At 47.5% G+C, this 12,941-nt stretch overlaps 1 protein-coding gene across 1 annotated transcript in view; it reads right to left on the bottom strand.

Moving 5' to 3' along the window:
* LOC122129498 (proprotein convertase subtilisin/kexin type 5-like) overlaps positions 1 to 7,713 on the bottom strand; it is a 34,660-nt gene extending 26,947 nt beyond the window's left edge. Inside the window, exons 1-4 of the mRNA XM_042704421.1 lie at positions 7,380 to 7,713; positions 3,034 to 3,237; positions 2,694 to 2,762; positions 2,387 to 2,429 (exon numbers count right to left, since the gene is read on the bottom strand). Coding sequence (XP_042560355.1) covers positions 2,387 to 2,429; positions 2,694 to 2,762; positions 3,034 to 3,237; positions 7,380 to 7,569 — 506 coding nt within the window. The 5' untranslated portion in view covers positions 7,570 to 7,713. The remainder of the gene's footprint in view (positions 1 to 2,386; positions 2,430 to 2,693; positions 2,763 to 3,033; positions 3,238 to 7,379) is intronic.
* Positions 7,714 to 12,941: the final 5,228 nt, after the last annotated feature.

The raw sequence follows: 12,941 nt of genomic DNA, 5'->3' as shown, positions 1-12,941 counted from the left end.
TGTGTGTGTGTGTGTGTGTCTGTGTGTCTGTGTGTGTCTGTGTGTGTGTGTGTGTGTGAGAGTGAGATTGTGTGCCTGTGTATGTGTATGTGTGAAAGAGAGACAGCGAGAGAAAAAGTTGGGGAGAGAGAGAGAGAAAGAGCAAGGAGGGAACTCTGATGGCGATGAACAGAGGGAGAGAGAGAGAGAGAGAGGGAGAGAGAGAGAGGGAGAGTGAGAGGGAGAGAGAGAGAGAAAGAGCAAGGAGGGAACTCTGACGGCGATGAACAGAGAGAGGCTTCAACCTGCATGAAGTGGCTCTGTGTTGGTGTGGTGGGCAGGGGCTCAGGTATCCGAGCGTGGTGTGTGTGTGTGTGTGTGTGTGTGTGTGTGTGTGTGTGTGTGTGTGTGTGTGTGTGTGTTTGTGTGTGTGTGTGTGAGTGACTCTGTGTTGGTGAGGTGGGCAGGGGCTCAGGTATCCGAGCGTGACCGCACAGTAAGTAACCTGAAGCACACAATGCCAGGGGCCTGAATGCAGGGGCACCCGAACACAATCACGGCCTGTTCTCCGCACACACACACACACACACACACATACCACTACACTACACTGGAGCTGAGTTCAATAACAGCCGGAGCTGCTCTGTTTATGTTTACATGTGCATGTGGGCTGTTTTGTTTGTTGTTTTGGTGTTTTGGCGCTGGGGTGATAAAGCTTCTTCTGTGGTTGAAAGAAAGAGAGAGAGAGAGAGAGAAGTCTGTGAAGAAAGCTGACGGTTTCATGATGTTGTAAATCCTCTTTGGTTTGTGTCTGTGTTGAGTTCAGTGCCCTTTGGGTGACGTGATATACGCACTGAGCGCCTCTGCATTCTCTCTGCCTGCAGAATCCACTGGGCGAGTCAGTATCAGCCTTACAGACACACCGGGTTCAGTATCAGATCTACAGACACACCGGAGTCAGTATCAGCACGACAGACACACCGGGTTCAGTATCAGCACTACAGACACACCGGGTTCTTTAAACACCAACCATCTACTGGCATCTTTAAACACCAATCATCTACAGGCATCTTTAAACACCAATCATCTACAGGCATCTTTAAACACCAATCATCTACAGGCATCTTTAAACACCACCCATCTACAGGCATCTTTAAACACCACCCATCTACAGGTATCTTTAAACACCAACTATCTACAGGCATCTTTAAACACTAATCATCTACAGGCATCTTTAAACACCAACCATTTTCACAGCATCAAACCCCTACTTTTTCAAAATGATGTTACAAACTGTTAGGTGAAAATTCACCCTTGTTACCTCAGGACTCCGGAGTTGCATATAAGTATATTTATTGGACAAACAACAATTGCAATCGGGCTCACTCCCAGCACAAGGTTGAAAGTGAAGCCCTGATAAACACATCGCACAAGGTTTATATAGACAGAAGTTTAGTTTTCAGCAGGGATAACCACGTGGTGGATCTCTGACGTCCGAGGCTCCCTATATTGCAAGGATGGCAGTTTTGCACAAGGTCGGAAGAAGTTTATCACCTCTGGTCTAAACATGCTCTTGTACAAATGCAGACTAAGTGGCACCTAATATTCTAAGTTACACCCATGCAGAAACACAGAAAAGCCATGTTCCTGCTTACATAAGTACATGATTCATATAAGGTAATTAATAATACAAGGCACTTGATTATTATATTCTGAAGTCATTGACAGTGTTTCGAAATTATCTCCATCACAAACAATGTTGTGTTTGCCTTCTATTCCTTCATAAAAATATGATCTCAATGGGATAGCACCCATGAGAGTGTGGCAGGGGTGGAATCCCAGCAGAAGAACAGAATATGAGGAGAGGAAAGGAGAGATGAGGAGAAGGGAGAGAGGAGAGGAGAGAGGATAGAGAGAAAGGGAGAGGGGAGGGGAGGGGAGAGGAGAGGAGAGGAGAGGAGAGGAGAAGGGAGATGAGAAGAGAGAGGGCAGAGAGATGAGGGGAGGAGAGGAGAGATGACGGAAGGATAAGGGAGATGAAAGGAGAGGAGAGAGGAGAGAGAGAAAGGGAGTTGGGAGGAGAGAGGGCAGAGAGATGAGGGGAGGAGAGGAGAGATGAAGGAAGGAGAAGAGAGAGAGGAGAGGAGAGGAGAGATGAAGGAAGGAGAAGAGAGAAGAGAGAGAAAGGGAGAGGGAGATGAGAGGAGAGGAGAGGAGAAGGGAGATGAGAGGAGAGAGGTCAGAGAGATGAGGGGAGGAGAGGAGAGGAGAGATGAGGAGAGGAGAGGAGAGAAGAGAGATGAGAGGAGAGATGATGCACTCGTACAACCCCTAGAAGAGAGGGGAGGAGAGGAGAGATGGATGAGATAAGAGGAAAGAGGCTAGGAGAGCGAAAAGTCATACTTACAGGAAGTATCCATCGGTGCAGCTGTTGCAAAGCTCCGGGTCATCTGTTTGTGAGGACAAAAGAAAAGGTCAGCACAAATGGGACCACACGGCACCAGTAAGGGAGACTGTGCAGTCTTCAATCGGACCACACGGCACCAGTAAGAGAGACTGTGCAGTCTTCAATCGGACCACACGGCACCAGTAAGAGAGACTGTGCAGTCTTCAATCGGACCACACGGCACCAGTAAGAGAGACTGTGCAGTCTTCAATCGGACCACACAGCACCAATACAGGAGACTGTGCAATCCTCAACATCAGAGGCTTACCTGGAGAACATGATTTACAGCCCGTCTCACAGTCAACACACTCGCCCGTCTCAGGATCCTCCACCTGCCCTGAAATTAGGTGGAGAAATACTTTTCAGTCGTGTGCTTAGTTGTTTTTCTAGTACAGCATCATAACTTCTACCTCTTTCTTTTTTTAAATCGCATAAAGCATCGTAACTCCCAATTGATGGCTTTCTTTCCTTCTTATCTTGTCTATGCTCCTAGACTGGTGTACAACAGTTTGATTTGTTCATAAAATGACTATAAAATGACCCACTCTACATAGCGCCACCATGTGATGGACTCACCCACTCTACATAGGGCCACCTGATAGACTCACCCACTCTACACAGGGCCACCTGGCAGAGCCCGCTGAAGAGCCTGTAGCCCTCCCTGCACTTGGCACAGATGCGGGCATCAGCACACAGCTCGCAGTTGACCATGCAGGGCAGGCAGGCGTAGCGGGCGCGGTCCGGGTAGGTGGTGCGTGGGCAGTGGGGCCTGCAGTGCCCCTGGTGGAGGAAACGTTCCAGGCCCTCCTCATCTGCAGACGGGAGAGCGTAAGAAGAACAACGACATCTCAGTTACAATGTGATGTACTAGGGCAAAGAGCGCAATGTAGAGATGTGTTTTTGAATGCGTATCACTTTAATGTGTTTTTGAATGCGTATCACTTTAATGCGCTCGGCTGACTCCTGCACACTGGGGCCATATGTCACAGTGCATATGGCACAGTGTAGAGATGCCCCGCGGACGGAGGTGAGCAGACCTTGCATTTGTGTTTTTCATGTGTGTAACATTAAATCACACAAAGTGATCTTTTCCCCGCAGTGTGTGCTTGGCCTCTCTGTACTGGGTGCACCTGCATTCAAATCGCTGACTTGTGCACCAGCCACCTGACGTGTATTTATACAGTGTGTGTGTGTGTGTGTGAGTGTGTGTGACATGCGTATTTATACACGTGTGTGTGTGTGAGAGTGTGTGTGACTGTATTTATACAGTGCAACTAACCATGCATTTTGTCTGTGACGAGACCAAGGGCGTTGGTTTACTCTCTTTACTGACGAACGATTTTCGATTTTACGATCGACCGTCTGCAATCAAGTAAAGGTCCTGGTATTAACTAATAATTAATTAACATCATCTCAGTGGAAATGGATCGGTTTCCGTTCCAGTCAGGTGACTGGTATTAACCAATCTTTAATTAATACAACTTCCAGGTATACGGATCCTTTACCATTACGCCGTTCCACTACCTACAGCGCCTGCTAAATGAGTAAATGTACATTTCTGAAGGTGCTTTACATAACTGTACAGCTATACCCCAGCAAGCACACAGACGGCAGCAAGTTCAAACTCTCTATTACTGTAACAGGAAGAAGCCATGAGCAGGACCCAGCTCTAAAGGGGGGGTCCATTTGCCTGCGACCGGCCTGGGAAAAACATGGAAGGAGAAGGGGGGGTGAGAGAGATACTCTCAGACAGCATCTCCGTAATGTGCCAGCCTCCTCCGATTACTCTACTTCCTGTGCCTAATGAAGGCTCCATTAGCTGGGGCTGAGGAGACCACCCTTACAGGAAATGCCCGCCCCCCCATGCCTAATGCAGACCCTTCTGGGAGAGAGAATCAATGGCTGTGCCCTCCTAATAGATCAACCCCCCCCCCCCCCTCTCTCTCAAGCCAAGTGGTTCTAAGCGTCACATGGGCAATAGGATATTAGTGAACGTTGCCAACTGTATGAAAGTTCACTGCATGAAATAAATCACTGTTGGTACATCCACACACACACACACCCCACACGCACACTGCAATGTCTATGCTATCTAGCCTTGTGATTTTTGTATTTGTTGTTACAGACACAGACATAAAAAAGAAAAATAAGGAAAAATAAAATAAATAACATTTGAGGCACAATCAAAGTCGTATTTTCATTAAGCAGGCATTTAACAGCGACACGCAAGAAAATTTATATTTTTTTCAATAATTTCTCTCACTAGGATTTCAGCTGTTTGGTGTTGGCACCGTTAGCATCATGCCCAAGCAGTCAAACTGCAGGAGCACACGCCATTGCCAGCTCCAGTGCTGAAACCCTGTCTGTGTCGCTGCCATCGTTTGAAGCCCGTCAGCCTGGGATGGCCTTAAATAGCTAATGTCAGGGTGAGGACACAGCCTGACGGGGTTTGGTGACGACAAACAAGGGCGAGCAGGAGCAGGAGCAGGAGCAGAGGAGTGCTCCAGGCGGCAGTGTGGTGGTTTGGTGTGCCGCCGACTAACATCTCGCCACCTGCAGCGTGCTCCGACATGCAGCACCTGAGGCCAACTGCAAGCCTATCAGAGACTTCCGCGACTGTCAGTCAGATTACCCGCACGGGGGGTGTACTGACTGGCACACACACAACATTGATTAAGAGACTGATTCATCTTGCATGCAGTCACACAAACCGGCGCGCACACACTCACTCTCACTCACACACACACACACATGCACACACACACATACATGCATTCAAACTCAATCACAATCACACACACACACACACACACTAAGGTTAATTAAGGACATAAACATAGTGGCCCCACCACTAGGCAGCTGGCATCCAGTCATCAGTGGCTCAGGGGTGTGTCCTCATGTTCTCTCCTTGCTGAGGCATTGGGTCTCTTGGCAGTACAGTAAACACCCACTTCTTCTTGAGCTCTGTGTGTGTGTGTGTGTGTGTGTGTGTGTGTGTGTGTGTGTGTGTGTGTGTGTGTGTGTGTGTGTGTGTGTGTGTGTGTGTGTGTGTGTGTGTGTGTGTGTGTGTGTGTGTGTTAGTGGTTACCTGCAGTCCTTTGCACCCACTGCGCCTAACCCTAATTCTAACCAAATGTATGACGACCTTTACTCCGGGAGGTAAGAGGAAGCAGACACTAGCTACCACAGCTCACCACACTGTGTTTTAGTGTTTAGTGCAGACTAGCTACCACAGCTCACCACCACACTGCATTTTAGTGTTTAGTGCAGACACTAGCTACCACAGCTCACCACACTGCGTTTTAGTGTTTAGTGCAGACACTAGCTACCACAGCTCACCACACTGCGTTTTAGTGTTTAGTGCAGACACTAGCTACCACAGCTCACCACACTGCGTTTTAGTGTTTAGTGCAGACACTAGCTACCACAGCTCACCACACTGCGTTTTAGTGTTAAGAGCACATAACTTGCTGAGCATCTCCAGGATGGATCCTGACCTATTCTGGTACAGATACAGCAGTAAAGATGATAATGACATAATCCATTCCAGAATCAGGTGATATCCACTGACCAGTCACACTGACAACACTAAAATTACCAAATCATTAAAAAAAACTATATTCATATATTCCTACCAATTTGTCCATGTAATCGGGCACAAGCATCAATGCATTTGACATTTGAACATTTTTAATCCATCAATGTAATTTCTCCAGTAACTTAATAAAACCACAAAAGTTTTAAGATTAACCTTTCATATTCATCCTTGTATTCATTGTTTTGTAGAGTCAATAGTCTTTATTGATCTTCAAGCTACTACCACTGCTTACCTGTGCTCTTGCACTACCACACTGACATAAACATGGGCAACCATGATCTTTGGTTTGCATAGAACAGAAGAGCTTTGCTATTGTGAAGAGCCATATTGCTTGTGTAAAGGGCTTGTTGTATTCTACTCTATTCTATTCTATTCTATTGTGTGGCCAGGCAGTCTCGGAGCACAGGAGGATGAGGGTGGTGTTGGGCGTGGGGGCCGAGGGCGGGACAGAGACACCAGGTGAGAGCTTGAGATCAGACTCCTCTGGGCTGGGGCTCCTGTGTAAGGGCCCCCCCGGGAGGGACGTCTGCTCTCCTGTGTGACAAAAGGCCCTGCCTGACATTCTCAGATTTCACTGCTCACACTGGAGAAACAGAAAGAGATCACACCTCGACACCGTTGAGTTTTGAACCCCTACAGCCACATTCACTTCAGTTCAGATGATTTCAGTTGGCTGGTCATGGCCATTGAATCTATGAAGTTGAGTTATTTCAAGATGATGATGATGGTGATGAAGCTGATGATGGTGGCAGTGTTAGCCTCTGCCTCTCTCTCTCTCCTGCCCCCCCCCCCCCCCACACACACACACACACTTTACCCCCACCCTTGTGTGTATGTGTCATTGTCTGCATTTAAACTTGCTCTCCCTTTCAGCCAGTGTTTGTAACCATTATAGAAATCCTTCTTTGAGGTACACGTCTCTCTTTGGCAGCCTGGTAAAGGGCTGAGTGCTATCTTTTGTCTTCCCTTGTTGCAGCTGTGCAGTGTTTTGGAGAAGCATAGGCAGAGAGAGAAGAACGTCTCCAGAGCACTCCATGAGTTTCAAAAAGATAACAGTGAAGGATGTCTGATAACTCAGCCGCCAAAAAAGCCTTTGTCACGTTTTTGAGTTGCTGAGCTCATAACTGTGGCAAGAACAAACCCTCATATGTCTCGACATTATTTTGCGAGTTATTCATTTACAGTCAAGCACACGTTTTGAAAAACAATGTATAGTTCGTAGATTCGTGTTTCCCACTACAACAGCAAGACGCATGTTGTATTAGGCTACACTGTACCATTATATTGACAATTCAGAATATGACTTAAGAACAAACGAGCGCAAATGTGTAGTGTTGGAGCTGAATGAACGCTTACCTACTCCGCAAGAGGTGCATTCGAAGAGTTCGTGGCCCGCACATTCTGAGCAGGTGGGGTGACAGAGGACGCACTGATTCTTCAACGCAAACTGCCCGCTGGGACAGGGCTGCGCTGAAGGTTTGCTTACATATGTTTGAATATACCCAACGCAGCACAGGAAAATCAGCGGCATGAAACTAGTCTTCATGTTTAATTATAGCCTATACTAACAAGGACGAAATGATGATCCTCTGAGAAGAATAATTCCATTAAACTCGACGCGCTGAACAGGTGGACCGCTGAGATTGACAGCGACGATAGCCTCTCACCATGCCAACAAACACAGAAAACTAGTCGGGCAAGTTTGTTGGAGGGGATTGGTCAAAGGAGACTCTGGAGGGACCACCCCGTCTGAGGCTCCCATTTAACAAACTAATTTAAAGTGTGCTATTTGCACAAGTTAGGACACACAAAGAAAATTATTTGGAGCATTCTGATGGGTTTTGTTAATTCAGCCTGTCACAATCAGTAAAGATGTAGAACGCAGATATTGTTTTAAATTCCAAAGAAATACCATTTATACTAAGCCAACTTACTCTGCCAATAAACCTGTTGATAACAGAAAAATAGGTCAAGCCAACAAGCATGTCTCTTTTTAAAAGAAAGCTATAAAATCATTTAGCCGAGTAAGTGTGACTTCAGACAAACTTGTCATCACCCTAACCTCGCCCATTAACTCAGCTGACAGCCTACTTTGGGTAATCCAGTCTGTTCTAATGAAACAACACTCTCGCTTGAGCGCTGTGACAACAGTGCCACTGACAGATTACGGACGCCATCCACTGGCCATCGGCGCACCGTCACTACAAGAAGTGTATGACATGGTTCAGTTTGGGCTATGGTTTCAGAGGCACAACTAACTGAGCAGAGAAGTTACATTTTGGCCAGTTTTGCGTAGCATAAATAAGACATGTAGGCTAGGCTATTATAAATCAAAGCCAATAGACACGTATAGACCTATATAACGACGTATAGGCTACAACTGTCAGCATACGTCAGGTCCATGTATTAGCCTGGAATTCATTGGTTTCCATTTATGGAGATTAAATATAACGTGACCAGCAGCATCTTCCGCGTTCATTTTGCGTTTTACGTCATCCATGAAGACATGGAAAGCGCAGGTAGCCTAGACTTTAAGACAGTCGAGTCCGCAGGTAAGCGCAGCAAGCGGTAGAAGAAGGCGGATTCAGTCCTTCCTTGACGTCAGACGGTGGAGGAGATAGGGGTAGGCGTGACTTGGGCTTCTGCTGCAGCGGAGAATGACATGAGGATGAGGGAGATACCGACAGCCAGACGCTAAAGGCTGTCTTATCAAAGGGTAGAAACAACCCGTACATGAAAGGACTGAATAACCCAAATTCACAGAGCGATGGGAAATAATGACTGAAATCGCAAAGGTAAGACCGTCTGCTGCTTTCTCCACCGCAGACTATCAATACAAACATTCTCTATAGGGTATGATATCGCCAGATGTTGGAATCACTGCGTATCCCGGGCAGGTGCACCTGATGTTTAAATGTGCCGAAGCCTCGATAACTTGCCTTTAGCGGATTTTGTTGGTTATTTTTATGAGGTGGCGTGTGCAAAACAAAGAAACAGAAAGCATCGGGGTGGAGCAGTATAGAAGGTGTGATATTTTTTAGATGTAAGGGCGTCTTTTGCTCAGAATCGTATTCAACTCAAGCCGGATGCCTGCTTGAAAATCCCTTTGTCTTTAGTCCCTAAAACATTGACTGTTACTGTAGCCTTTGGGCACACACTGCGTCCAGTTATGCAAAACGGCGTGTCTAGCCAATGTCCGGCCAGTTGAAAGATGTGGACACCAGCGATGTTGTTTTTTTCGTCAGCACCCAAGCATCCTTATCATCTGACTAAGGGTCTCCACGCATCACGAATGTGTTCTCAGAATGGAAAGGTGATCCGGCTGCCACTGACGGTTATTTATTCAACCAAAACATGCAGTAGCCCAAACGTGATCACGTCAAAACATCACATCTGTCCATGATTACAAATGTAGTGACAGTGTCTGGAGTCCGTACTCTAACAGCATCAGGAGAGGTCTTATTACATTCTCTTAGATGGTTATTTGCCGACTAGCCAACATGCTGTATCCGTTATCTTTACCTCGTATGCTAACCTGGCAAAATTGCGGTCATTTTGGTAACAAGACTCGGCTTGTGTGATCTAATAAAACTATAGGCCTACATTATTATGCATAAGTAGTATCCCCGCTCTACTGTTTATAGCTATACTATAGCGAAGAAAGTGCTTTGGCCCTTGGATTCCCGAATGGGGCATTCATTTGTTTAATGTTAGGAATAAGTCGGTTAGTTCTCATACTAGTGCCAATTAAAAACATAAGATAATAGCAATTAAAAGATAAAAGGGTTGGTGATGCCAGCTTGCACACAATGTATGTATAAGTACAAAAGTAACCTATATATTTATTATTTAATGGTAGGCTATTAGGCCTGTGTGAATATGTGTATATAGACTATATCTCTGATTTGTATCGTATCGTATCGTATCGTCTTTTTGTTTTGTACATTTGTATGTATATTGTCTGTAGGTATTGTGTATAGGTAGGCTATATACTCTATCAGATGTAGAACATGCTTCGGTTTAAGCTGGATTTTCACATTATTTGCCTTGTTGTAGTATCACCATGTGATCGAATATATCGGTGCATGGATCATCTTTAGAGCTCAAGATATTGTAGGCTACATGCACATAATTACCGCAAATACTGTGTTTGATATTCCAAGAAACGGTTTTATAGCAGAGATATTTCTCATACTTAAATGTAGCTTTCCTAACCCACACTTGCTCCAAAACAGCAGCCCACGGAGGGGATGTTATGTTGTACTAGTACAAGCCTAACCCAATGAGTCATTAGTGCCCCTTTTACTGTTCAATTTACGTACAATCATATTTTCTCACTCAGAACACGTTATATTGTCACAACTGACTGACTGAAAAAAAACCAACAACAGCTAGAAACTGTGCACCCTGAAATGTGTGTTTTTTTAGTTGTAAACTAAATGATATGACTGAACTGTGTTGAAACGCATGGATGTAGGTGTTAATTTGTATAGAAATCGTCATCGTTTTGTTGGTTTAAAATGGCTCAACACGCCATCCACTGTTTAAAATCCTGAACATCCTGAAGTTTGCAGGCCGATGCAAGGCTGTTGCTGACGCAGAGTCAACTGTTTGGTACCAGCCCCCCTCCCTTCAGCCCCTTGCCAGCTTCTTAGCATTTTTCAAAATCATGTGGTGGGCGAAGTTAAACTCAGAATTGGGGGTGAACTTTATGCATTACTCAATAGAATGCCTTGAAAAATGACATTATGACCTTGACTGTTCTGTCGTAAAGCCTATGATTAAGTCCCTGACACATCTACTGCATGGAATTTACCAGCGAAGTGATTTGGATTTGAGATTGAGTCTAGATTTGTATGACAAGTCACTCTCCTACCCTGCAGTCCCAGTGGACAAGGTGCTGGGGAGCGCTAGGCTAGCTATGCCAGGCCAGTAGACATGGTGCTGGCGAGCGCTGGGCTAGCTATGCCAGGCCAGTGGACATGGTGCTGGGGAGCGCTAGGCTAGCTATGCCAGGCCAGTAGACAAGGTGCTGGGGAGCACAAGGCTAGCTATGCCAGGCCAGTGGACATGGTGCTTGGGAGCGCTAGGCTAGCTATGCCAGGCCAGTGGACATGGTGCTTGGGAGCGCTAGGCTAGCTATGCCAGGCCAGTGGACATGGTGCGGGGGAGCGCAAGGCTAGCTATGCCAGGCCAGGGTGCTGGGGAGCGCTAGGCTAGCTATGCCAGGCCAGGGTGCTGGGGAGCGCTAGGCTAGCTATGCCAGGCCAGTGGACATGGTGCGGGGGAGCGCTAGGGTAGCTATGCCAGGCCAGGTGCTGGGGAGCGCTAGGCTAGCTATGCCAGGCCAGTAGACATGGTGCTGGGGAGCGCTAGGCTAGCTATGCCAGGCCAGGGGCACGTGGAGCCAGATATGATTGGGAGACAGATGGGACCATCAGGCTAGGGCAGCTAAGCGGAACCCTAGAGTGGCCTAGGAACTCTCTCCCCGGGACTCTCTTTCTGCCTCTGTCTCTCAATCTCTCTTTCTCTCTCTCTGTCTCTATCCCTCTCTCTCTCTCCCTCTCTCTCTCTCTCTCTCCCTCCCTGTGAGCCCAGGCCTTAGGGACCAGCCCTGGCATCGTTTCAGTCGCCATGGCGAATTGTTTCCCTGTCACAGGCACTTTAGCTCGAGAAAGACTGAGCAGAAATGATGGCTGTTGCATGATCAAGGCCAGACAGACAGGCGGGCAGGCAGGCGGGCAGAAAGGAGGATGGAGCTCTCTCTGGCCCTCTGTCTCTCTGGCCCTCTGTCTACCTCTCTCTGGCCCTCTCTCTCTCTGGCCCTCTGTCTCCCTCTCTCTGGCTCTCTGTCTACCTCTCTCTGGCCCTCTCTCTCTCTGGCCCTCTGTCTCCCTCTCTCTGGCTCTCTGTCCCTCTCTCTGGCCCTCTCTCTCTCTGGCCCTCTGTCTCCCTCTCTCTGGCTCTCTGTCCTCTCTCTGGCCCTCTCTCTCTCTGGCCCTCTGTCTCCCTCTCTCTGGCTCTCTGTCCCTCTCTCTGGCCCTCTCTCTCTCTGGCCCTCTGTCTCTCTGGCCCTCTCTCTCTCTGTCTCTCTGGCCCTCTCTCTCTCTGGCTCTCTGTCCCTCTCTGGCCCTCTGTCTCTCTCTGGCCCTCTCTCTCTCTGGCCCTCTCTCTCTCTGGCCCTCTCTCTGGCTCTCTGTCCCTCTCTGGCCCTCTGTCTCTCTCTGGCCCTCTCTCTGGCCCTCTGTCTACCTCTCTCTGGCCCTCTGTCCCTCTCTCTGGCCCTCTGTCTCCCTGGCTCTCTGTCCCTCTCTCTGGCCCTCTCTCTCTCTGGCCCTCTGTCTCTCTCTGTGGCCCTCTCTCTGGCCCTCTGTCTCCCTCTCTCTGGCCCTCTGTTTCTCTCTCTCTGGCCCTCTCTCTGCCTCTCTCTGGCCCTCTGTCTCTCTCTGGCCCTCTGTCTCCCTCTCTGTGGCCCTGTTTCCTTTACTGTAACTCAGGTGGCGTTTCAGTTTGGTGTGTTCCTCCTACACTTTCATTTCACTGCTACGTACTTGTGGGTTTGGTCTCTTAGTCAGACAGAATGTCACTGGTGCTGTCATCTCACTATTAATGTGATTACTGAATAAGCAAATCATGATACACGGTTGCTTTCCATTCACTCATGCACAGGTTTCATTTCATAATGGAAAATATATAACCTTTGTGTTAACCTTTGGGGTTCTGGGCCCACCTGAATGCAAAGCCCTATATTTGCCATAAACAAAACAAAACCGTATACTCCGGTGATTTTAGCAAGTCACAGCAATGCCCCTCATATTTGTCTAGGGCTTTGGTGCTTGGGTCATAATCTGAAATCTATGGCTGACAGGACTGATCAGATTGGACTGAGCGACTTGACCTACAAGCTGAGCTTCATCA

The sequence above is a fragment of the Clupea harengus genome, unplaced genomic scaffold (genome assembly GCF_900700415.2).
Source record: "Clupea harengus unplaced genomic scaffold, Ch_v2.0.2, whole genome shotgun sequence".
Classification (NCBI taxonomy): domain Eukaryota; kingdom Metazoa; phylum Chordata; class Actinopteri; order Clupeiformes; family Clupeidae; genus Clupea; species Clupea harengus.
The sequence above is the reverse complement of the archived record's forward strand: the minus strand, read 5'-3'. Positions and strand labels throughout refer to the sequence as shown.